The 27496-nt window shown below is 44.8% G+C and overlaps 1 protein-coding gene across 4 annotated transcripts in view; it reads right to left on the bottom strand.

The window, feature by feature from the left end:
• Positions 1-370: 370 nt before the first annotated feature.
• smarcc1a (SWI/SNF related BAF chromatin remodeling complex subunit C1a) overlaps positions 371-27496 on the bottom strand; it is a 221757-nt gene continuing 194631 nt past the window's right edge. For 3 of the 4 annotated variants that reach the window (XM_072251677.1, XM_072251683.1, XM_072251696.1), the window contains exons 27-28: positions 6587-6766; positions 371-692 (exon numbers count right to left, since the gene is read on the bottom strand). In XM_072251677.1, coding sequence (XP_072107778.1) covers positions 619-692; positions 6587-6766 — 254 coding nt within the window. In that variant the 3' untranslated portion in view covers positions 371-618. The remainder of the gene's footprint in view (positions 693-6586; positions 6767-27496) is intronic. The other variant, XM_072251690.1, reaches the window with a different exon arrangement.

Raw genomic sequence — 27496 nt, 5'->3', positions numbered from 1 at the left:
GAGTAGATTACATGGTCGGCACAACATTATGGGCCGTAGGGGTTGTAATGTGCTGTAGATTTCTATGTTTTGTGTTCTACCCTGATGTCAGTCCCTGATTGGAGCACTAACACTGGGCAGCAAGCCAGGCAGTAAGAGATCAGTCTCAGCTAGTGTTCTCTTGCAACTAAAAACCCAATTATGATGATGAGAATGAGATACCAGAAGAGGGAAGAGTAACTGGTATCCAAGAAGGAATGCTTTCAAGGTGAGAAAGACACACTCTGCAACGAATAAACAACCCAGTATGTTTCACAAAGATGTGGGGATGGAATTAGGGAAGAACTCAGTCAACATGAAACACACCAAAATGAGAGACAATTAACAACTGTTTTTTGTGGAAAAAGTGATTAAAATGTTTTAATTTTCTCCAAATTCTATTCTCCAAAAAGAAGAAAAATGCAATAAAAAGGGAGAGCAGAATCAAAATAGAGGAAAACATTTTGGAACTTGCTGCTTTCAAGAAGGGAGGTAGCTGGATAGAAATGTAGGAGACGGTTTTTTGGGTTTTACTGATCGTCGCCTACTGACAGTATCCCTGGTTACGGAGAGTGATCATTGCCTATTAAGTCTCCATGGTTACGGAGCTGCCTGTGCTGCTGCTGTTGTTGTGGGAACCACCACAGAATCTGCCTGTACTGCTGGGCTTTGATCTGTGAAATCAAAAAGACAAGATCAAGTTTTTAACATAAAATAACAACATGTTCAAAAGGGGGGAAAATAAAGCAATTCACCCATATGATTCATTTTTCAAAAATTCCAAGATTACCCCAATTGACTCACATTCACTGCACAATTAACAGGATCATCATTTAACATCGCGACTCTCTGCTTCCATCAAGTGGTTGAGGACATCTGCAAAAAGCGATGTCTTATAAGGGTGGTATATTAAGGACCCCCATCACCCAGGGCATGCCCTGTTCTCATTACCACCATCAGGAAGGAGGTACAGGAGCCTGAAGGCACTCACTCAATATTTCAAGAACAGCTTCTTCCCCACCGCCATCAGTGTTCTGAATGGACAAAGAACCCAAGATTACTACCTCACTTTTTTTTATATATCTTATTGCACATATACATGAGATCAGTGTCCTCTTTCAATTAAAAACTCAATTATGATGATAAAAATGAGATATCAGAAGAGGGATATATAGAAGAGTGGAAAAATTAGGCAGTATCTAGCAGGGGTTGACTGAGTGAGCCTTTTAGAAAGGAAATGAATGAATAGCAAGTGCAGGGGCAGCGTTTTTTATGAAAAATCTTTTGTAATATCTTTCTAAACAAGATGAGGCTGCTGAACAAGATAACAGCCCATGGTATTACAGGAAAAACACTCACATGGATAGGGCATTGGCTGATTGTTCCCACTCTTTGCCTCCAGCCAAAGAGATCCTTTTGGGATTGGCTGTTAGTGACTAGTATTCACAGGGATCTGTGTTGAGACCACTTCTTTTTATGTAACGTGCCAACGATTTGGATAATGAAACTGATGTTTTGTGGCCAAGTTTGCAGACAATACGAAGATAGGTGGAGGGGCAGGTAATGCTGAGGAAGCAGAGAGGTTGCAGAAGGACTTAGGTTAGGAGAAAGGGCAAAGTGTCAGATGGAATACAGTGTCGTCAAGTGTATGGTCGTGCACTCTGAAAGAAGGAAGAAAAGCATAGACTATTTTCTAAGTGGGGAAAAAATTCAAAATTCTGAGGTGCAAAGGGATTTGGGAGTCTTCGTGCAGTGAGGATGTAATGCTTGGGCTTTATAAGGTACTGGCCAGACTGTACTTGGGAGTATTGAGAGCAGGTTTGGGCCCTTACCTAAAAGGTGTGCTGGCATTGGACAGGGTACAGAGGAGGTTCATGAGAATTATTCTGGGAATGAAAGGGTTAAACTATGAGAAGCATTTGATGGCTCTAGGAGTATACCCACTGGAGCTGAGAAGAATGGGAGAGGATCTCATTGAAACCTACTGAATATTGAAAGGGCTGGATAAAGTGGATATAGGGAGGATGTTTTCTATAGTGGGCGAGTCTAGGACCAGACAGCATAGCCTCAGACTAGAGGATGTCAATTTAGAAGAGATGAGAAGGAATTCTTTAGCCAGAGGGTGGTGAATCTGTGGAATTCATTGTCACAGATGGCTGTTGTGGCTAAGTCACTGGGTATATTTAAAGCGGAATTTGATTTCGAGCTCCATAGGGTTCTTGATTAGTCAGGGTGTCAAAGGCTACAGGAGAATGGAATTGGGAGGGATAACAAGTCAGTGATGATGGAATGACAGAGCAGGTGCAATGGGCCAAATGGCCTAATTCTGCTCCCATATCTTATGGTGATATTTATATGGCTTGCCTCTGCATCGTTCCATGCAGTTCCTTATGTACCCTTGCAGTTCTTTCTACAACATTCATTACAATTGACAAAATATCTCTTACCTCTTTGGCCAATTTATTTATTATTAGTCTGAAGAACAAGGAGCTCAAACTATTCCATCACTTTCTTCAGGAGGCAAAAGCAATTTGGCAAGTCTCCTTCGAATGTGACCGATTTTTAATCAATGTACCAGAGAGAACACCCTATTTGGATGCATCACGGTTTGGTATGGCAACTTTTCTGCAGGTGACCGCAAGAGACTGCAGAGTTGTGGATACAGCTCTGCATATCACAGAAACCAGCCTCCCCACTGTGGATCCTATATACACTTCTTACTACTGCAGTAAAGCAGCCAGTATAATCAAGGACCCCACCCACCCCAGACATTCTCTCTTCCCCTACCCCTCGTTGGGTAGAAAATACAAAAGTTGGAAAGCACACACCACCAGACCAAACATAGAACATAGAATAGTACAGCACAGTACAGGCCCTTCTGCCCACAATGTTGTGCCGACCCTCAAACCCTGCCTCCCATATAAACCCCCCACCTTAAGTTCCTCCATATACCTGTCTAGTAGTCTCTTAAACTTCACTAGTGTATCTGCCTCCACCACTGACTCAGGTAGTGCATTCCACGCACCAACCACTCTCTGAGTAAAAAACCTTCCTCTAATATCCCCCTTGAACTTCCCACCCCTTACCTTAAAGCCATGTCCTCTTGTATTGAGCAGTGGTGCCCTGGAGAAGAGGCGCTGGCTATCCACTCTATCTATTCCTCTTATTATCTTGTACACCTCTATCATGTCTCCTCTCATCCTCCTCCTCTCCAGAGAGTAAAGCCCTAGCTCCCTTAATGTCTGATCATAATGCATACTCTCTAAACCAGGCAGCATCCTGGTAAATCTCCTCTGTACCCTTTCCAATGCTTCCACATCCTTCCTATAGTGAGGTGACCAGAACTGGACACAGTACTCCAAGTGTGGCCTAACCGGAGTTTTATAGAGCTGCATCATTACCTCGTGACTCTTAAATTCTCTCCATTGACTTATGAAAGCTAACACCCCATAAGCTTTCTTAACTACCCTATCTACCTGTGAGGCAACTTTCAGGGGTCTGTGGACATGTACCCCCAGATCCCTCTGCTCCTCCACGCCACCAAGTATCCTGCCATTTACTTTGTACTCTGCCTTGGAGTTTGTCCTTCCAAAGTGTACCACCTCACACTTCTCCGGGTTGAACTCCATCTGCTACTTCTCAGCCCACTTCTGCATCCTATCAATGTCTCCCTGCAATCTTTGACAATCCTCTACACTATCTACAACACCACCAACCTTTGCGTTGTCTGCAAACTTGCCAACCCACCCTTCTACCCCCACATTCAGATTGTTAATAAAAATCACGAAAAGTAGAGGTCCCAGAACCGATCCTTGTGGGACACCACTAGTCACAACCCTCCAATCCGAATGAACTCCCTCCACCACGGTCCTCTGCCTTCTGCAGGCAAGCCAATTCTGAATCCACCTGGCCAAATTTCCCTGGATCCCATTGCCTTCTGACTTTCTGAACATTAAGTGAACACCACCCACATAACAGGAGATTGCATCTGTCCTAAGGCTATTAACTAGCTCCCTAGTACGATACGATGGACTCTGACCTCACAATATAACTCATGATTTTCTATTTTATTGTTTACTTGCACTTACATATTGGTGGAGGAACTCAGTAGGTCAGCCAGCATCTATGGTGAGGAATAAACAGTTGATGGTTTAAATTGAGACCCTTTATTGGGACTGGAAAGGAACAGGGGTAGAAGCCAGAATAAGGTGGAAGGATGGGAAGTTGGACAAACTAGCAGGTGTTCAAGTTCAAAGTCAATTGTCATTCAACCTACATGGATATTCATGAATACGGCCAAACAAAGCAGTGTTAGCTCCTGGGCCAAGGTGGAAAACAGTACCGACAGTCACACACAGTTCAAAGCACATAAAGCACAGATAAGTACAGAGAAATACAGTCACACACCGAATAGTCTCAGACCCTGAGTCTATGAATGTTGCAGCCAAACACTATACAGCTTGTTCTCTGCTGAACAGAGGAGGAGGGACACCAACTTCAGCTTGGATGTCACACCACTCTGGTGGAGAGCATCAACTCCAACACCCCACTCCTGAGCAGCTGTAAACAGGCAACTCTGCCGCTTGAGGCCCAATCCTCACTATGGCTGAGGCCATGCAGCTCCACTGCCATCCACCGATAAATCAGCGAAGTGGACTGGCAGCGTTCTACATTAACAATGTCCAGGGTCTCGTGATCACAGGACTAAGATGAGAACTTGCTATTAGACTGCATACCACCTTTGTACACCAACTCCTTGGACGTGTCTCTAATGTGGGCAGTGGCACAATCCACACTGTCCGGCTCCTTCCAGTTCTCTGCCAACGAACTCGCCGGTTGGTACATCTGCAGTACCTTAAGTTCTTAATGTTCAGTAGGGTCTTACTACCGTAAAAAATAGATTTAAAATGGACAACTCTTTGGTTGAATGCACTGCCATCTTACCGGAGGGGTGATTGAAAAGGTAAAGGATAGGCAAAAAAGGATTCTGATAGGAGGGGAGAGTGGACAAATGGAGAAAGGAAAGGAGGTGGGACACCAGGGAAAGGTGATAGGCAGGTGAGAAGAGGAGAAGAGGTAAGAAGCGAACCAGAGTGGGAAGAGGGAAGGGAGAAGGTGAAAAAAATTACTAGAATTTAGAGAAATCTACACTCATGACATCAGCTCGGAAGCTATCCAGACAGAACTGAGAGTGGCCTCTTCATGATAGCCGTAGTCATACTTTATTGATCCCAGGGGGAAATTGGTTAAATAGTAGAGGAGACCGACATCTTGGAATGGGAATTAAAATGGATGGTCACTGGGACATCCTGCCTTTAGTGGATACAGCAAAGGTGTTTGACAAAGTGGTCCCTCAATCGGCATTGGGTCTCACCAATTTAGTGGAGTCCTAACCTGGAACACTGGATATGGTCAACGATTTACAACTGAAGGAGGGATAAACTGGCAAGGGAATCACAAAAGGAGTGATCACCTGGGGAAACCAGAGAGTGGAAGGGAGGTAAAGATGTGTTTGGTGGTAGGGTCCCATTAAAGATGCCAGAAGTCATGGAGAATGATGTGATGGATGCAGAGGCTCATGGGGTGGTAGGTGAGGCCACGAGGAGCTCCATCCTGTTAAAGCGGCGGGAAGATGGGTGAGTGTGGACGTTCGTGAAATGCTGTGGTGATGGCAGCAATGGTGGAGGAAGCAAAACTCTGTTCTTTGACAGAAGACATCTATAATGCTCTGGAAAGGAAAGCATCATCCTGGGAACAGATGGGGGTGGAACAAAGGAACTGAGAAAAGAATTTATTTATTTATCAACCATCGTTATTATTTTTATTTATTTAGTTATATTTATGTACTTTTTCACAAGAGATGGTGGAAGCGTCAGAAGACGATGAAGCAGCACCAATGCAGTCATCAATGTAGCGCAGAAAGAATTGGGGAGCATCACCAAGGAATGCTTGGAATATGGACTGTTAGACGTAGCCAACGAAAAGGCAGGCATAGATGGGGACCTTGTGGGTGTCCACGGGCTACACTTTGGGTTAGGTGAATGTGAGAGAGAGAAATTGAAAGAGAATTCCCTTCCCTCTTCTTCCATTCCTCACTCTGGCTCCAATCTTACGCCATTACCCCTCACCTGGCTTTACATATCACCATCCAGTTTGTGCTCCTTACCCTCCCCCCCACCTTTTCATTCTGGCTAGTTCTCCCTTGACCCAAAACATCAACTGCTTATTCATTTCCAAAGATGCTGCCCAAGTTTCCCCAGCGTTTTGTGTGTTTACTCTGGATGTGCATTACCTGCAGAATCGCCTGTGTTTGTGTTTACCTGCACTACACTTTGTCTGTAACTGTTACACTTTATTACTGCTTTACCTCAAGGCACTGTTGTAATGGATTGTATGAAAGCTGAGTACTATTTTCACTGCACCTTGGTGCATGTGATAATAATAATCTAGTTTACCAATTGATTAACCTCACCAATATTGGTAATCTTCAATCATACAAAATTATGTAAGTACTGTATAGCAAATAATGCATACCAAACTCAAGAGGAAGTTTTTGAAGAGTACTTACACATGCCGTTGGTGGCAGCCACTGCTCGTGGGCCCATCATGTTACCAAGTGTTGGTGGAACTATACTTGGGTTTGGATGGGAAGGTGCACCCGAGGACATATTTGGCTGGAGATTGGGCATCATACGGCCAGCCATTGGTTGTCCTGGCACCATTGCCCCCGCACCAGGCATCTGACCTACTGGAAGATGAAAGTCACAAAGTACATTAGCAAAATTTACAAAAGCTCTCAAAATACATATCCATCAAGTACTTTAAAACTCAGTCAATAGATGTTACCAAATCCGATCGAAATTTTTGGACAAAAGCAATGTGCAGTTTAACATATGCACTTCTCATAATTTCCGTTTATTTACAACGCAGGAAGCGATTGTTCAACCAATGAGAAAACCCATTGTTTCTATTTCACTTATTTCCCTACAACCTGTTCTCCTACATTCCCGTCAATTTTCCTGATTCCCTTGCCACTCAGCACAAGGAGCACTGTAAAATAACCAGGAGGAAAAGCAGTGGTCATAGGGAGAACATGCAAACTCCACAAAGACAGCACCAAGGATCAGAATTGAACCTGAATGACTGAAGCAACAAGGCTGATGCACTGGAGCAATATGTCTGCTAGGGTAACTCTGCAAGTCAGCTATGACTGTACTGCTCCACTCGACAGATACAATACCACTAGCAAAGTCAAATAAGAACAGCCTGACTCCAAACCAGAAAACTCATTAGCCTAGCTCCACCACCACTCAGCAAACTGCAACTGACATTAGATTAGCTCCATCACCACCTAGCAATCTGCAAGGTCTGGCATTAGAGATTGGTCGGTATGATGCCGTGGGCATCACTGAGTCGTGGCTGACAGAAGGTCATAACTGATATCAAAGGATATACTTTAAATTGAAAGGGCAGGCAGGAAGGCATAGGCAGTGGTGTGGCTCTGTTGGTAAGAGATGGAATTATATCTTTACATAGAGGTGACAGAGGATCAGAGAATGTTGAATCTTTGTGGGTGGATTTAAGAAACAGTAAGGGTAAAAAAAAATTATGGGAATTATATACAAACCTCCAAATAGTAGCCAAAATGTGGGGTTGAGGGAGCTGTAAAAGACATGTAATATGGGTAATGACACAATTGTTATGGGGGACTTCAATATACAATAGGATTGGGAAAACCGGTTTGGTGCCAGATCACAAGAGGGGGAATTTGTTAAATGCCTACAAGATGACCTTTTAGAGCAGCTTGTGCTTGAGCCTACTTGGAGAAAGGCCATCTTAGATTGGGTGTTGTATAATATCCCAGATCTTATTAGGGAGCTTAATGTGAAGGAACCCTTAGGAGGCAGTGATCATAATATGATTGAGATCATACTACAATTTGAGATGGAGAAACACAAGTCACATGTATCAGTATCGCAATGGAATAAAGGGAATTAGAGACATGAGAGAGGAGTTTACCAAGGTGGGCTGGAAGAGGATACTGGCGGGATGATGGCAGAGCAGAGATGGCTGAAGTTTCTGGGAATAGCTCACAAGGTGCAGGACAGATATGTTCCACAGAGGAAGAAGTTCTCAAATGCATGGGTAGGCAACCGTGGCTGACTAGGGAAGTTAAGGACTGCATAAAAGCCAAGGAAAGGGCAGGTAGCAAAAGTGACTGGGAAGTTGGATGATTGGAAGGCTCTTAAAATCCAACAAAAGGCAACTAAAAAAAAGCTATAAGGGAAAAGAAGAAATTTGAGGTCAGACTAGCCAATAGTATAAAGCAGGATACTGAATTTTTTTTCCAGTTTATACAAAGAAAAAAAAGGAAGGTGAGAGTTGATATTGGACCACTGGAAAATGATGCTGGTGCGGTAGTAATAAGACCATAAGGCCATAAGACAAAGGAGCAGAAGTAGGCCATTTGGTCCATCGAGTCTGCTCCGCCATTTTATCATGAGCTGATCCATTTTCTCCTATTTAATCCCACTCCCTCGCCTTCTCACCATAACCCTTGATGCCCTGGCTACTCGGATACCTATCAATCTCTGCCTTAAATACACCCAATGACTTGGCCTCCACTGCTGCCCGTGGCAACAAATTCCATAGATTCACCACCCTCTGACTAAAAAAAATTTCTTCGCATTTCTGTTCTGAATGGGCGCCCTTCAATCCTTAAGTCATGCCCTCTCGTACTACACTGCCCCATCATGGTGGATGAATTGAAAGTGCAGATTGTTATTAATGATTATGATATAGTTGGGATCACAGAGACATGGCTCCAGGGTGACCAGGAATGGGAGCTCAACGTTCAGGGATATTCAATATTCAGGAGGGATAGACATGAAGGAAGGGGTGGTGGGGTGGCGTTGCTGGTTAAAGAAGAGATTAAAGCAATAGAAAGGAAGGACATAAGCCGGCAAGATGTGGAATCGATATTGGTAGAGCTGCGTAACACTAAGGGGCAGAAGACGCTGGTGGGAGTTGTGTACAGGCCACCTAACAGTAGTAGCGAGGTCGGAGATGGCATTAAACAGGAAATTAGAAATGTGTGCAATAAAGGAACAGCAGTTATAATGGGTGACTTCAATCTACATGTAGATTGGGTGAACCAAATTGGTAAAGGTGCTGAGGAAGAGGATTTCTTAGAATGTATGCGGGATGGTTTTTTGAACCAACATGTCGAGGAACCAACTAGAGAGCAGGCTATTCCGGACTGGGTTCTGAGCAATGAGGAAGGGTTAATTAGAGATCTTGTCGTGAGAGGCCCCTTGGGTAAGAGTGACAATAATATGGTGGAATTCTTCATTAAGATGGAGAGTGACATAGTTAATTCAGAAACAAAGGTTCTGAACTTAAAGAGGGGTAACTTTGAAGGTATGAGACGTGAATTAGCTAAGATAGACTGGCAAATGACACTTAAAGGATTGACGGTGGATATGCAATGGCAAGCATTTAAAGGTTGCATGGATGAACTACAACAATTGTTCATCCCAGTTTGGCAAAAGAATAAATCAAGGAAGGTAGTGCACCCGTGGCTGACAAGAGAAATTAGGGATAGTATCAATTCCAAAGAAGAAGCATACAAATTAGCCAGAAAAAGTGGCTCACCTGAGGACTGGGAGAAATTCAGAGTTCAGCAGAGGAGGACAAAAGGCTTAATTAGGAAGGGGAAAAAAGATTGAGAGAAAACTGGCAGGGAACATAAAAACGGACTGTAAAAGCTTTTATAGATATGTAAAAAGGAAAAGACTGGTAAAGACAAATGTAGGTCCCCTGCAGACAGAAACAGGTGAATTGATTATGGGGAGCAAGGACATGGCAGACCAATTGAATAATTACTTTGGTTCTGTCTTCACTAAGGAGGACATAAATAATCTTCCAGAAATAGTAGGGGACAGAGGGTCCACTGAGATGGAGGAACTGAGCAAAATACATGTTAGTAGGGAAGTGGTGTTAGGTAAATTGAAGGGATTGAAGGCAGATAAATCCCCAGGGCCAGATGGTCTGCATCCTAGAGTGCTTAAGGAAGTAGCCCAAGAAATAGTGGATGCATTAGTGATAATTTTTCAAAACTCGTTAGATTCTGGACTAGTTCCTGAGGATTGGAGGGTGGCTAATGTAACCCCACTTTTTAAAAAAGGAGGGAGAGAGAAACTGGGGAATTATAGACCGGTTAGCCTAACGTCGGTGGTGGGGAAACTGCTGGAGTCAGTTATCAAGGATGTGATAACAGCACATTTGGAAAGCGGTGAAATCATCGGACAAAGTCAGCATGGATTTGTGAAAGGAAGATCATGTCTGACGAATCTCATAGAATTTTTTGAGGATGTAACTAATAGAGTGGATAGGGGAGAACCAGTGGATGTGGTATAGTTGGATTTTCAGAAGGCTTTTGACAAGGTCCCACACAGGAGATTAGTGTGCAAACTTAAAGCACACGGTATTGGGGGTAAGGTATTGGTGTGGGTGGAGAATTGGTTAGCAGACAGGAAGCAAAGAGTGGGAATAAACGGGACCTTTTCAGAATGGCAGGCGGTGACTAGTGGGGTACCGCAAGGCTCAGTGCTGGGACCCCAGTTGTTTACAATATATATTAATGACTTGGATGAGGGAATTAAATGCAGCATCTCCAAGTTTGCAGATGACACGAAGCTGGGTGGTGGTGTTGGCTGTGAGGAGGATGCTAAGAGGATGCAGGGTGACTTGGATAGGGTGGGTGAGTGGGCAAATTCATGGCAGATGCAATTTAATGTGGATAAATGTGAAGTTATCCACTTTGGTGGCAAAAATAGGAAAACAGATTATCTGAATGGTGGCCGATTAGGAAAAGGGGAGGTGCAACGTGACCTGGGTGTCATTATACACCAGTCATTGAAAGTGGGCATGCAGGTACAGCAGGCGGTGAAAAAGGCGAATGGTATGCTGGCATTTATAGCGAGAGGATTCGAGTACAGGAGCAGGAGGTACTACTGCAGTTGTACAAGGCCTTGGTGAGACCACACCTGGAGTATTGTGTGCAGTTTTGGTCCCCTAATCTGAGGAAAGACATCCTTGCCATAGAGGGAGTACAAAGAAGGTTCACCAGATTGATTCCTGGGATGGCAGGACTTTCATATGAAGAAAGACTGGATCAACTGGGCTTCTACTCGTTGGAATTTAGAAGATTGAGGGGGGATCTGATTGAAACGTATAAAATCCTAAAGGGATTGCACAGGCTAGATGCAGGAAGATTGTTCCCGATGTTGGGGGAAGTCCAGACGAGGGGCCACAGTTTGAGGATAGAGGGGAAGCCTTTTAGGACCGAGATTAGGAAAAACTTCTTCACACAGAGAGTGGTGAATCTGTGGAATTCTCTGCCACAGGAAACAGTTGAGGCCAGTTCATTGGCTATATTTAAGAGGGAGTTAGATATGGCCCTTGTGGCTACGGGGGTCAGGGGCTATGGAGGGAAGGCTGGGGCGGGGTTCTGAGTTGGATGATCAGCCATCATCATAATAAATGGCGGTGCAGGCTCTAAGGGCCGAATGGCCTACTCCTGCACCTATTTTCTATGTTTCTATGTTTCTATCATGGGAAACAACTTTGCCACATCCACTCTATCCATGCCTTTTAACATTCGAAATGTTTCTACGAGGTCTCCGCTCATTCTTCTAAACTCCAAGGAATACAGTCCAAGAGCGGACAAACGTTCGTAATGGGGGATAAAGAAATGGTAGATGAACTTAATGGGTACCTTGCATCGGTCTTCACTGTGGAAGACACTAGCAGTGTGCCAGAAGTCTATGATTGTCAGAGAGTATGAGTGAGTGACATTATTATTACAAAGGAAGAAATACTAGGCAAACTCAAAGGTTTTAAGGTGGATAAGTCACCTGAACCAGATGTACTACATCCCAGAGTCCTGACTGAGGTTGCTGAAGAGAAATCAGATGCATTCATCATGATTTTTCAAGAATCATTTGATTTTGGCATGGGAGATTGCAAATGTCACACCACTCTATAAGAAGGGAGGAAGGCAGAAGAAAGGAAATTATAGGCCAGTTAGCCCAACCTCAGTGGTTGGGAAAGTACTGGAGTAAATTAAGGATGAGGTTTCAGGGTACTTGGAGACTAACGATAAACAAGTCAAAGTCAGCATGATTTCTGTAAATGGACATCTTGCCTGACAAATCTGTTAAGAGTTCTTCAAGGAAGTAACATGCAGCCTGGATAAACGAGAGGCAGTGGATGTCATTCACTTGGATTTTCAAAAGGCATTTGATAAGGAGCCGCACACAAGGCTGCTTAACAAGATAAAAATCCTCTGGCCTTATAGGAAAGATACTGGCATGGATAGCAGAATAGCTGACAGGCTGGAGACAGTGAGTGAGAATAAAAGGAGCCTTTACCTGGTTGGCTGTTGGTGTTCCTCAGGGGGTCAGTATCGGGACCGCTACTTTTCATAATGCTTGTCAATGATTTGGATAATGGAATTGATGGCTTTGTGGCAAAGTTTTCTTATAATAGAAGATAGGTTGAGGGGTTGGTAGTGCTGAGGAAGCAATGCGATTACAGGTGTCAGACAAATTGGAACAATGGACAAAGAAATGGCATATGGAATACAGTGCTGGGAAATACGTTAATGCATTTTGGTAAAAGGAACAATAGTAATGGACTATTATTTAAATGGGGAGAAGGTTCAAACATCAGAGGTGCAGAGAGAGTTAGGAGTCATGTAAGACTCCCAGAAGGTTAATTTACAGGTTCAGTCTGTCGTAAAGAAGGCAAATGCAATGTTGGCATTTATTTCAAGGGGAATAGAATATAAAAGCAAGGAGATAATGCTGAGACTTTATAAGACACTGGTCAGGCTGCACTTGGAGTATTGTCAACAGTTTTGGGCCCCATATCTCAGAACGGATGTGTTAATCATTGGAGAAGCCAGTGGAGGTTCATGAGGATGATTCTGGGAATGAAGGGGTTAACATGAGCAGCGTTTGCCAGATTTGGGCCTGTACTCACTGGAATTTAGAAGAACGTGAGGGGATCTCATTGAAGCCTACCAAAATGCTGAAAGAACTAAATTGGGTGGATGTGGAGAGGACATTTTGTGTGGTGGGGGTATCCAGAACTAGAGGCCACAACCTGAAAATTCAGGGGTGACCTTTTAGAACATAAGTAAGGAGGATCTTTTTTAAGCCAGAGAGCAGTGAATCAGTGGAATGCTCTGTCACAGACTGTGGTGGAGGCCAAGTCTGTGGGTATATTTAAGGCAGAAGTTGATCACTTCCTTATCAGTCAGGGCATCAAAGGATACGGTGAGAACGGAGGTGTATGGGATTGAGTGGGATACAGGATTAGCCATGATGGAATGGCAGAGCAGACTCAATGGGCTGAATGGCTTAATTCTGCTCCCATTCCTCATGGTCTTAGCCTAGATCCATCACCTCTTCGCAATCTGCAAGGGTTGGCAGTACACTCCCAGCTGGCCTTGACTATGTTGAGCAAGAGGCCAACAGCACTAAACAGCAAGGTCTGTATTGTATTAGATTAGAAAAATCATTTCCACGGTGGATAGTAGTCTGGATTTTAGCCTGGGATTGCATTTCCAACCCTAATTAGAGAAGGCAGTGGAAATTTGGTGCCTTAAGGTGCCACACCGCCAGGTTCAGGAATGTTATTACACCCCTGAACTATCAGGCTCCAGAACCAGTGTGGATAACTTCACCTCAAATAATCCAACAAACTACAGAAATACTTTCAAGGGCTCTACAACATGTGTTCTCATTATTTCTTATTTGTTTGTTATTATTTTGTGTTTTTCTTTTTTGTATTTACACAATTTGCCATTTTATGCATATGGGCTGTTTGTCCATCTTTCTTTGTGAGCAGTTTTTCCATTGATTCTATCGTTTCTTTGTATTGACTGTGAATGCCCATAAGGAAATGTATCTCAGGGTTGCTTATGTTGACATACATGTACATTGATAATAAATTTACTTTGAATGTTGAAATTGGAAGTATGTCCTTCAAAAAGAGCCTGTAGAGAGCAGGGGTCATTGCAAATCTAATCAAATGCTAGAACGAGTTTGAGCAAAACCCATCTAGGGATACCTAGTTTCTTTGATTTCCTTCCAGTTCTTTTGATTTTGAAAACACAAGCTTAGCATCACCTAGTCACTGACAAACGGATTTCTCCCGCTCAAGAACAAGCAGTAGCTGGGTTACCCCGTACACACTGCAACAGATATTAGGCGTTTTCAGATTTATTCACTCTGGAGACCGTTTCTGAAAATCTCCGTTTTCGGGGGATGAAAATGCCGCTTTCGTGTGGACAGAGGGTCAAAACGAAGAGAAAAGGCTTTGTTTTCAAAATTATCTGGTGTAGTGTGGACGCAGCCTTAGTCACATGGACATGGTTCCCAAGATTTAGCTACAGAATTTCTGCTTTGCAGTTTCCAATCTCCTCGATGTCACCTGCAGAAACTATGAATTCCTCTACTCACCCCATTGCATGGTACCGTCAATTTGGGGTACATACAATTTATGTTACCCGATGGTGAGATACATCCTAGGATGCACACCATCAGTGATGTAATGTGGGGTCATTGGGTGTTCAACGTCAGACACCTTCATCCAGGCGACCCAGACAGGGTCAATCAGGCATTCAAGCAAAACACACAAAATGTTGGAGGAACTCAACAGGCCAGGTAGCATCTATGGGGAAAAAAGGACAGTCGGTGTTTTGGGACTAAACCCTTCGGCAGGACTGGAGAAAAAAAACGCTAGGCTATAGGTGAAACTTGTGGGGGGGGGGTGGTGGGGAGATGAAGCAAAGAGCTAGGAAGTTGATTAGTGAAAGAGACAGAAGGCCATGGAAGAAAGGAAAAGGAGGGATGGGGGTTGAGAGGGAGGATGCAGCACCAGAGGGAGGAGATGGGTGGGCAAGGAGATAACATGAGAGAGGGAAAAGGTGAAATGGGGGGGGGGGGGGGGGAGAGAAGAGAGGCATTTGAGAAATGGATGTTCATGCCATCAGGTTGGAGCTACCCAAATGGATTATACAGCGTTGTTCCTCCTGCCTAAGTGGGCTTATCCCAACAGTGGCGGAGGCCACGGATGGAAATATCGGAATGGGAAGTCGAATTAAAATGGTGGCCACTGGGAGATCCCACTTGATCTGGTGGACAGAGCGTAGATGCTCAGCAAAGCAGTCTCCCAATCTGCATCAGGTCTCACCAATATACAAGAGGCCACACCAGGAGCACCAAACACAGAATATGACCCTAACAGACTCACATGTGAAGTGTCGCCTCACCTGGAAGGACTGTTTGGGGCCCTGAATGGTAATGAGTGAGAAGGTGCAGGGTCAGGTGTAGCACTTGTTCCGCTGGCAAGGATAAGTGCCAGGAGGAAGATCAGTGGGGAGAGACGAATGGACAAGGGAGTCGTGTAGGGCGTGATCCCAGCGGAAAGCAGAAAGTGGGTGCAAGGGAAAGATGTGCTTAGTGGTAGAATCCTGTTGGAGGTGGCAGAGGTTTTGGAGAATTATGTGCTGGATGTAGAGGCTGAAGGGGTGGTAGATGAGGACAAGAGGAACCTTATTCCTGTAGAGCGGCAGGAAGATGGGGTAAGAGCAGATGTGCTTAAAATGGAAGAAATGCAGTTGAGGGCAGCACTGATGGTGGAGGAAGGGAAGCCACTTTTTTTGAAAAAAGGAGGACACCTCCTTCGTTCTAGAGTGAAAAGCCTCATCCCGAGAGCAGATGCACCGGAGATGGAGGAATTGAGAGAAAGGAATGGTGTTTTTTGTTTACAAGTAGCAGGGTGGGATGAGATATAGTCCAGGTTGCTGTGAGAGTCCGTTGGTTTATAATAGACATCGGTGGATAAGCTGTCTCTGGAGATAGAGACAGTGAGATTGAGAAAAGGAAAGGTAGTGTTGGAAATGGACCAGGTAAATTTGAGGATAGGGTGGAAGTTGGAGGCAAAGTGGATGAAATTGATGTTCAGCATGGGTGCAAGAAGCAGCACCAATACAGTTCTTGATATAGCGTAGGAAAAGTGCGGGATGGTCACCAGTGTAGGATTGGAACATAGACTATTTCAGGTAGCCGACAAACAGGCATAGCTGGGACCCATGCGAGTGCCCATGGCTACCCCTTTTGCTTGAAGTAAGTGGAAGGACCCAAAGGAAAAATTAGAGTGAAGAAAAGTTCCACTAGGTGGAGGAGAGTGGTAGTTGGGGGGTCCAGAAAGAAACCGAGAGCTTTGAGGCCTTCCTGGTGGGGGATGGAGGTGTGTAAGGACTGGACAGCCACAGTAAAAATAAGATGGAGGCCAGGGAACCTGAAATCCTTGAGATCAAGAATGTGTGAGGTGTCACAGATGTAGGTGGGAAAGAACTTAACCAGAAGGGATAAAACAGAGTCGAGGTATGCAAATATGGGTTCAGTGGGGCAGGAACAAGCTGAAACAATGGGTCTACTTGGACAAGCAGGTTTCTAGATTTTGGGTAGAGGCAGAAACGGGAGGTACAAGGTGTGGGAACTATGAGGTTGGTGGCAGTGGATGGGAGATCCCCAGAGTCAATAAAGTTGGCCAGCACTTCCCTTATCTATGGGTTTGACGGTGAGGTTAGGATTAGTGTGGAGCGAGTGGACAGCCAAGTGTTTGGAAGGAGTGAGGTTGGAATAGGAGAGAGGAGTGTTAAAGTCTGGATGGTTAATGTCCTGTCAGCAGTTGGCAATGAAAAGGCCCAGAAAAGGCAGAAGACCTGTGTGGGATGTCCAGGAAGAGGAGGAGGGGTCATCGGTGCAGGGTGGGGAGTCCTTGCCAAAGAAAGAGGCTCAGAGATGGAGGCAGTGGAAGGGCTCAGTGCTGTGGCAGACAGAGGCAGCAACAAAGAGCTCAGCTCAGCGGAGCAAGTTCTACACCTCCTCCCTCACGACCATTCAGGGCCCTAAACAGTCCTTCCAGATGAGGCGACACTTCAGCTGTGAGTCTGTTGAGGTTATCTACTGCGTCCAGTGCTGCCGGTGTGGCCTCCTGTATACTGGTGAGACCTGACGTAGATTGGGAGACCGCTTTGCCAAGCACCTACGCTCTGTCCACCAGAAAAAGTGGGATCTTCCAGTGGCCACCATTTTAATCCCACTTCCTACTTCGATATGTCCATCCATGGCCCCCTCCACTGTTGTGATGAGGCCACACTTAGGCTGAAGGAACAACACATTATATTCCGCTTTGGTAGCATCTAGGCAGAAGGCAAGACCATTGATTTCCCAAACTTCCTGTAATGCCCCATGCCCTTTTCCCTCTGTCACCTTATGTCCTTGCCCACCCATCACCTCCCTGTGGTGCTACTCACCACCTCCCCCCCCCTTTCTTTCCTCTATGGTCTTCTGTCTCTTTCACCAATCAACTGCCCAGCTCTTTACTTCATCCTTTCCCCTTCAGGTTTCACCTATCACCTTGTGGTCCTTTCCTCGCCCCCACCTTTTAAATCAGCTGATTGTCCTCCAGTCCTGCTGGATTTTGGCCCAAAATGTCAACTGTACTCTTTTCCATAGATGCTGCCTGGCCTGCTAAGTTCCTCCAACATTTTGTGTGTGTTGCTCGGATTTCCAGCATCTGCAGGTTTTCTCTTGTTTGTGATCAGCATTATCTCCTCGATTTTATATTCTGGTTTGCCCTCATAGTTCATCTTTTCCTTTCTTACAGATTTTTTAGTTGCCTTTCGTTGGATTTTGAGAGCATCCAATCATCCAACTTTCCACTTACTTTTGTTACCTTATATGCCCTTTCCTTGGCTTTTAAGCAGTCTTTAACTTCCTTTGTCAGCCATGTTCGCCTACCCCTGCATTTGATAACTTCTTCCTCTGTGGGACATATCTGTCCTGCGTTTGTGAAATATTCCCAGAAAACTCAGGCTCCTCTGCTCTGCCATTATCCTCCTCCAATGCAGCTGGGCAAGCAACCCCTTTGCATATTAAAGTCCAGGCGGCAACTAATTAATTAGTTTGTTTATTTTGGCTTTTTTTTCTTAAAGATGTGCTGGGTGCGTCCTGGCTACCACTGCACTGTTGCATTCTTCATGGCAACGTATCAGTCCGCGGCCCGGAGGTTGGGGTGGTGGGACACTAGGCTGTCATCTTATTGTTGTCTGTTTCCATCAGGGCAGGCAGGTCATCTTCTTCTAATTCTGCCTGCCTCGATGTCGAAGGTCAAGGTTCGTCACCTGCTGTGGCTGATGTGGAAGGCTTGAAAAACGACAGTATGCTTGACTGCTTAGCCTCGCGCATTTTTCTATCATACAGTTCTTTGTAAGCACTCAAACCATCTTGCAAATATGATCTAAACCTCTGTACCCTTTCAAAATTAAAGTCGTACTTTTCTGCAATCATTGTTGTCAATTGCAGCGAAAATCTCATGCAGTTGCTTCACGTTCAGTTCCTGGATGACTTCACTTTCAGTCCGTTCGCTACTGCATTCGGTTTTGATTGTTATCCCTTCCTCTTCCAATTCCATCAGCTCTTCATCTATCAGTTCTTAGTCATGGGATGCCAAAACCTCTTCAACATCATCTCCTTCAACTTCCACAAGCCAAACTCACTTCGTTCTTACTTCGTTCACCACGATCGAAACACTTAATTATGTCTAGTTTTATGCTAAGTGTAACACCCTTACGAGTTCTTTTAGGCTTTTCCGATACCTTCGAACTCATCTTGCTAACGGATGCTCAAAATAAATTGACATAAAGCACAGATGCTCACAGGCACGTGTTTAAGCAATGCCGGCTAGATTGCAGTTCCGGGGAGGAGCTTGGCTGCTCAGGGTGCACGGTGCCTTTTCCGCATGTTGTCTTTTCTCTTAACAGTGAAAACACCTTCTGTTAGCAAAAACAGGTAACTAATGTAGGTCTTTCGTAACAGCGAGGTGTCGTAAAGTGAACGTTCGAAAAGCAGGGGACACCTGTAGCAGATAAAGTACAGTTTCTCCTCTTGTAGGCTTATCTACATATTGTGTCAAGAAACCTTCCTGAACAAACTCCACCCCATCTAAACCCCTCACTCTAGGGAAATGCCAATCAATATTTGGGAAATTAAAATCTCCCACCACAACAACCCTGTCATTATTACTCCTTTCCAGAATCTGTCTCCCTATCTGCTCCTCGATGTCCCTGTTACTATTGGGTGGTCTATAAAAAACACCCACTACAGTGGCTGTGCCCCTTAACAATAGGTACTCCTGTTTGAGTACTGTTGTGGGGGACAGCTTACCCAGGGGAAGCGACAGTGGCCGTGCCTCTGGCACAGAGTCTGGCCCTGTAGCTCAGAAGGGTAGGGCAAGGAAGAGGAGGGCAGTTGTGATAGGGGTCTCGATAGTAAGGGGGTCAGATAGGCGATTCTGTGGATGCAGTCCAGAGACCCGGATGGTAGTTTGCCTCAGGGTCCAGGATATTTCTGATCGTGTCCAAGATATCCTGAAGTGGGAGGGTGAGGAGCCAGAGGTCATGGTACATATAGGTACCAATGACATAGGTAGGAAAAAGGAAGAGATCCTGAAAGGAGAATATAGGGAGTTAGGAAGAGAGTTGAGAAAAAGGACCGCAAAGGTAGTAATCTCGGGATTACTGCCTATGCCACGCGACAGTGAGAGTAGGAATGCGATGAGGTGGAGGATAAATGCATGGCTGAGGGATTGGAGCAGGGGGCAGGGATTCAAGTTTCTGGATCTTTGGGACCTCTTTTGGCGCAGGCGTGACCTGTACAAAAAGGACGGGTTACACTTGAATCCGAGGGGGACCAATATCCTGGCAGGGAGATTAGCGAGGGCTACTGAGGTGACTTTAAACTAGAATGGTTGGGGGGTGGGAATCAAATTAAAGAGGCTAGGCGTGAGGAGGTTAGTTCACAACAGGGGGATGGGAACCAGTGCAGAGAGACAGAGCGGTGTAAAGTGAGGGTAGAAGCAAAAAGTACGAAGGAGAAAAGTAAAAGTGGCAGGCCGAGAAATCCAGGGCAAGCATTAAAAAGGGCCACTTTTCAACATAATTGTATAAGGGTTAAGAGAGTTGTAAAAGAGCACCTGAAGGCTTTGTGTGTCAATGCAAGAAGCATTCGTAATAAGGTGGATGAATTGAAAGTGCAGATTGTTATTAATGATTATGATATAGTTGGGATCACAGAGACATGGCTCCAGGGTGACCAGGGATGGGAGCTCAACGTTCAGGGATATTCAATATTCAGGAGGGATAGACATGAAGGAAGGGGAGGTGGGGTGGCATTGCTGGTTAAAGAAGAGATTAAAGCAATAGAAAGGAAGGACATAAGCCGGCAAGATGTGGAATCAATATGGGTAGAGCTGCGTAACACTAAGGGGCAGAAGACGCTGGTGGGAGTTGTATGCAGGCCACCTAACAGTAGTAGTGAGGTCGGAGATGGTATTAAACAGCAAAATTAGAAATGTGTGCAATAAAGGAACAGCAGTTATAATGGGTGACTTCAATCTACATGTAGATTGGGTGAACCAAATTGGTAAAGGTGCTGAGGAAGAGGATTTCTTGGAATGTATGCGGGATGGTTTTTTGAACCAACATGTCGAGGAACCAACTAGAGAGCAGGCTATTCTGGACTGGGTTTTGAGCAATGAGGAAGGGTTAATTAGAGATCTTGTCGTGAGAGGCCCCTTGGGTAAGAGTGACCATAATATGGTGGAATTCTTCATTAAGATGGAGAGTGACATAGTTAATTCAGAAACAAAGGTTCTGAACTTAAAGAGGGGTAACTTTGAAGGTATGAGACGTGAATTAGCTAAGATAGACTGGCAAATGACACTTAAAGGATTGACGGTGGATATGCAATGGCAAGCATTTAAAGGATGCATGGATGAACTACAACAATTGTTCATCCCAGTTTGGCAAAAGAATAAAGCAAGGAAGGTAGTGCACCCGTGGCTGACAAGAGAAATTAGGGATAGTATCAATTCCAAAGAAGCATACAAATTAGCCAGAGAAAGTGGCTCACCTGAGGACTGGGAGAAATTCAGAGTTCAGCAGAGGAGGACGAAGGGCTTAATTAGGAAGGGGAAAAAAGATTATGAGAGAAAACTGGCAGGGAACATAAAAACGGACTGTAAAAGCTTTTATAGATATGTAAAAAGGAAAAAACTGGTAAAGACAAATGTAGGTCCCCTACAGACAGAAACAGGTGAATTGATTATGGAGAGCAAGGACATGGCAGACCAATTGAATAATTACTTTGGTTCTGTCTTCACTAAGGAGGACATAAATAATCTTCCAGAAATAGTAGGGGACAGAGGGTCCAGTGAGATGGAGGAACTGAGCAAAATACATGTTAGTAGGGAAGTGGTGTTAGGTAAATTGAAGGGATTGAAGGCAGATAAATCCCCAGGGCCAGATGGTCTGCATCCTAGAGTGCTTAAGGAAGTAGCCCAAGAAATAGTGGATGCATTAGTGATAATTTTTCAAAACTCATTAGATTCTGGACTAGTTCCTGAGGATTGGAGGGTGGCTAATGTAACCCCACTTTTTAAAAAAGGAGGGAGAGAGAAACCGGGGAATTATAGACCGGTTAGCCTAACGTCGGTGGTGGGGAAACTGCTGGAGTCAGTTATCAAGGATGTGATAACAGCACATTTGGAAAGCGGTGAAATCATCGGACAAAGTCAGCATGGATTTGTGAAAGGAAAATCATGTCTGACGAATCTCATAGAATTTTTTGAGGATGTAACTAGTAGAGTGGATAGGGGAGAACCAGTGGATGTGGTATATTTGGATTTTCAAAAGGCTTTTGACAAGGTCCCACACAGGAGATTAGTGTGCAAACTTAAAGCACACGATATTGGGGGTAAGGTATTGATGTGGATGGAGAATTGGTTAGCAGACAGGAAGCAAAGAGTGGGAATAAACGGGACCTTTTCAGAATGGCAGGCGGTGACTAGTGGGGTACCGCAAGGCTCAGTGCTGGGACCCCAGTTGTTTACAATATATATTAATGACTTGGATGAGGGAATTAAGTGCAGCATCTCCAAGTTTGCAGATGACATGAAGCTGGGTGGCAGTGTTAGCTGTGAGGAGGATGCTAAGAGGATGCAGAGTGACTTGGATAGGTTGGGTGAGTGGGCAAATTCATGGCAGATGCAATTTAATGTGGATAAATGTGAAGTTATCCACTTTGGTGGCAAAAATAGGAAAACAGATTATCTGAATGGTGGCCAATTAGGAAAAGGGGAGGTGCAACGAGACCTGGGTGTCATTATACACCAGTCATTGAAAGTGGGCATGCAGGTACAGCTGGTGGTGAAAAAGGCGAATGGTATGCCGGCATTTATAGCGAGAGGATTCGAGTACAGGAGCAGGGAGGTACTACTGCAGTTGTACAAGGCCTTGGTGAGACCACACCTGGAGTATTGTGTGCAGTTTTGGTCCCCTAATCTGAGGAAAGACATCCTTGCCATAGAGGGAGTACAAAGAAGGTTCACCAGATTGATTCCTGGGATGGCAGGACTTTCATATGAAGAAAGACTGGATCAACTGGGCTTGTACTCGTTGGAATTTAGAAGATTGAGGGCGGATCTGATTGAAACGTATAAAATCCTAAAGGGATTGGACAGGCTAGATGCAGGAAGATTGTTCCTGATGTTGGGGAAGTCCAGAACGAGGGGTCACAGTTTGAGGATAAAGGGGAAGCCTTTTAGGACCGAGATTAGGAAAAACTTCTTCACACAGAGAGTGGTGAATCTCTGGAATTCTCTGCCACAGGAAACAGTTGAGGCCAGTTCATTGGCTATATTTAAGAGGGGGTTAGATATGGCCCTTGTGGCTACGGGGATCAGGGGGTATGGAGGGAAGGCTGGGGCGGGGTTCTGAGTTGGATGATCAGCCATGATCATAATAAATGGCGGTGCAGGCTCGAAGGGCCGAATGGCCTACTCCTGCACCTATTTTCTATGTTTCTATGTTTCTATATTACTGACCCCTTCATGTTCCTAACTTCCACCCACAGAGACCCCCTAGACAACCCCTCCATGACTTCCTCCTTTTCTGCAGCCATGACACCATCTCTGAACAACAGTTCCATGCCTCCCTCCCAGTCCTTTCTGAAACATCTAAACTCTGGCACTTGAAGTAACCATTCCTGCCCGGAGCCACCCAAGTCTCTGTAACAGCCACATCATAGCTCTAAGTACTGAACCACACTCTAAGCTCATCCACTTTGGTCATGATACTCTGTGCATTAAAATAGACGCGTCTCAAAGCATCGGTCTGAGCACGTCCCTTTTCTATCACCTGCCCATCCTCCCTCTCGCACTGTCTCCAAGCTTTCTCCATTTGTGAGCCAACCACCTCTTCCTCTGTCTCTTCAGTTCGGTTCCCACCCCCCAACAATTCTATTTTAAGCTCGCACCAATAGCCTTAGCAAACTTCCCCACCAGGATGTTTGTCCCCCTGGGATTCAGATAACCTCGCTTGATCCTCTGCCCTGCTCTGACCTATTATTTGCCCTTTCGACTGCTCCAACATTAGCCCTAGGAATAATATCTCATCTTCCTTTTCAGGACTAAAAGCTAACATCAAAATGAGATTTATGGAGTTATTCCCTCCACAATGAGATAAAGCAATATTGGAATATAATATATAGTCTAAGACATGTAAATGGTAAGTGTAACATGTTTGAAACATGAACATCATTTAGATACTTGGAGTAGGATTTGAGGACGATTATGTTCTACATTCATTCGAATGCTGTTCATAGACTTCAGTTCAGCATTCAACACAATCATTCCTCAGCACCTGAAACATCTGGGCCTGAACACCTCCCTCTGCAACTGGATCCTAGACTTCCTGACTGAGAGACCTCAGTCAGTCCAGATCAGGAGCAGCATCTCCAACACCATCACACTGAGCACGGGGGCCACCAGGGCTGTGTGCTCAGTCCACTGCTGTTCACTCTGCTGACCCACGACTGTGCAGCAATACACAGCTCGAATCACATCAAGTTCGCCGATGACACAACCGTGGTGGGTCTCATCAGCAAGGACGAGTCAGCGTACAGAGAGGAGGTGCAGCGGCTAACGGACTGGTGCAGAGCCAACAACCTGTCTCTGAATGTGAACAAAACAAAAGAAATGGTTGTTAACTTCAGGAGGACACGGAACGACCACTCTCCGCTTAACATTGATGGCTCCTCCATTGAGATCGTTAAGAGCACCAAATTTCTTGGTGTTCACCTGGCGGAGATTCTCACCTGGTCCCTCAACACCAGCTCCATAGCAAAGAAAGCCTAGCAGCGTCTCTACTTTCTGCGAAGGCTGAGAAAAGTCCATATCCCACCCCCCGTCCTCACCGCATTCTACAGAGGTTGTATTGAGAGCATCCTGAGGAGTTGCATCACTGCCTGGTTCGGGAATTGCACCATCTCGGATCATAAAACCCTGCAGTGGATAGGGAGGTCAGCTGAGAAGATCATCCGGGTCTTCCTGCCATTACAGACATTTACACCACATGCTGCACCCGTAAAGCAAACAGCATTATGAAGGACCCCATGCACCCCTCATACAAACTTTTCTCCCTCCTGCCATCTGGCAAAAGGTACCGAAGCATTCGGGCTCTCACAACCAGACTATGTAACAGTTTCTTCCCCCAAGCCATCAGACTCCTTAATACCCAGAGTCTAGACTAGCATCTACATCATTTATTATATTATAATTTTTCCTCTACTGTGCCTATTTTCTTGTTTATTATTTATTGTACTGCCCTGCACCGTTTTGTGCACTTTATGTAGTCCTGTGTAGGTCTGTAGTCTAGTGTAGCTTTTCTGTTGTCTTATGTAGTTTAGAGTAGTTTTGTGTTGTTTCATGCAGCAACATGGTCCTGGAGGAACATTGTTTTGTTTTTACTGTGTACTGTACCAGCAGTTTATGGTCGAAATGACAATAAAAAGCCACTTGACTTGATTTGAACAGAACATGTACCAAGTAGTTGTTGAATTCTTGAAGACTGATATTCATTTCACTTGCTCATCATCTTGGTTTCCATGTGCTATGACAATAATATTTATGAGCGTAAAATTAATTTGTTCTACAATAGGTCAAATTGGAAAACATTGAAAATGTTGTAAATGTTTCAAGGCTGCCACAGTTACAAACGTACTAAACAGGGGTAATAACAAAATATGCCAGGAATGATTCTATGCTGAACCTGCTAATGTCAGGTGTGGTGTTCCAATCAGCTTCAATGCCATCAGACATGAAGTCCTGCCACATGGTCTCGGCCCGAAATGTAAACTGTACTCCCCACCCACCCCCCCGCCCCATATAGATGCTGGGTGGCTTGCTGGGTTCCTCTAGCACTTTGCGTGTGTCACTTGGATTTCCAGCATCTATAGATTTTCTGTTTGAGATATGAAGAACTGCTCTTTTTCCAAGATATACATACACACCAACACACCAATAAACTATCTTCCAATAGAACACAGAATAGTACAGTACAGGCCCTTCGGCCCACAATGCTGTGCCGACCCTCAAACCCTGCCTCCCATATTACCGCCCACCTTCCATTCCTCCATATACCTGTCTAGTAGTCTCTTAAACTTCACTAGTGTATCTGCCTCCACCACTGACTCAGGCAGTGCATTCCATGCACCAACCACTCTTGAGTAAAAAACCTTCCTCTAATATCCCCCTTGAACTTCCCACCCCTTACCTTAAAGCTATGTCCTCTTGTATTGAGCAGTGGTGCCCTGGGGAAGAGGTGATGGCTCTCCACTCTATCTATTCCTCTTATTATCTTGTACACCTCTAATAGGTCTCCTCTCATCCTCCTTCTCTCCAAAGAGTAAAGCCCTTAGCTCCCTTAATCTCTGATCATAATGCATACTCTCTAAACCAGGCAGCATCCTAGTAAATCTCCTCTGTACCCTTTCCAATGCTTCCACATCCTTCCTATAGTGAGGCGACCAGAACTGGACACAGTACCACAGTACTCCAAGTGTGGCCTAACCAGAGTTTTATAGAGCTGCATCATTACATCGCAACTCTTAAACTCTATCCCTCAACTTATGAAAGCTAACACACCATAAGCTTTCTTAACTACCCTATCTACCTGTGAGGCAACTTTCAGGAATCTGTGGACATGTACCCCCAGATCCCTCTGCTCCTCCAAACTACCAAGTATCCCGCCATTTACATGCCATTGAAGCAACGTATGCATTTTTATCCATGTTCTCTTATCTTCAACTAACTCACTACTCCCCCCTCCCCCGCTCCCCCCCCCCACCATATTTGCTGATTCTTTTTGTAGAAGATATAACTTGCCATGGAAAATGTATTACAATTCTCTAAGGTATCACGGCCCTCAATCAAGCCACTCCACATGTCAAGAGGTTTTCACAAGGAAGGGTGGCTGATCCAGTTCAGAGGATGAATGGTTTAGCAGAAGCAACATCAGACAAATTAGTTACCACTGCACAGAGATTCTGACATCTCCCACCACAGAGTGCTTCACTCCAGCTTTACAGACAACCCCTGCAATTCGCCTACTGTCAAAAAAGGTCTACAGCAGACATCATCTCCCTCACCCTATACTCACCTCTGGAACATCTGGACAGTGAAGACATCTGTCAGATTAATACTGACTACAACCACCTTCAATACTATAATACCAAGCAAACTCATCTCCAAACTCCAGAACCTGAGTCTTAACACCTTCCTCTGCAACTGGATCCTTGAACAAACCAGTCAGTAAGGACAGACGGCAACAGCACCACCACAATTATTCTAAACACTGGCACGCCACAAGGTTGCACACTCAAATCCTCCACTTTACTCCCTGTGCACCCATACCTGGATGGCCAGGTTCTGCTCTAAATTCCACCTACCAGTTTGGAAATGATACCACTGCAATGGACCACATTTCAGATAACTGAGTCTGAGTACAGAAAGAAGATAAATAGTTTAGTAATGATGTCATGAGAACAACCTTTCCCTCAGTGTCTACCAGCAAACTTAAACACATTAGCTCCCTCTCACTCCAAAATGATTCTTTATTTATAGTTTTTGTCCATTTCTAAGTTTTAGGCACACAAGAGTTTAACAATGCTCCTTTGGTTGACATCTTCTGGATAGATCATAAAACCATTTTTTCCACTTTTTTCTTTTCCATTTGTTCCTCATCTTGGATATGACCCTGGAACTGTTGGAGCCCGTGTTATGCTGTCTGGGTACTTCAGCGGTCTGCAATACCCAAAAGGATTCTGAGAGGGAGAGGGAGAGGGAGAGGGAGAGGCACAGGCAGCGGCAGCGCGAGTGGACCTCATGACAAGAAGGCTGCACGATGGAGTGCAAGCCGATGTTTAACCCCATTTCACCGATTAAAGCAATGAGAGCAATTGAAACATCAAGGCCAGTGCAGAAGTTTGGAGATCATTTG

The sequence above is a fragment of the Mobula birostris genome, chromosome 1, assembly GCF_030028105.1.
Source record: "Mobula birostris isolate sMobBir1 chromosome 1, sMobBir1.hap1, whole genome shotgun sequence".
Taxonomy (NCBI): Eukaryota; Metazoa; Chordata; class Chondrichthyes; order Myliobatiformes; family Myliobatidae; genus Mobula; species Mobula birostris.
This window is presented reverse-complemented; position numbering and strand designations above follow the sequence as displayed.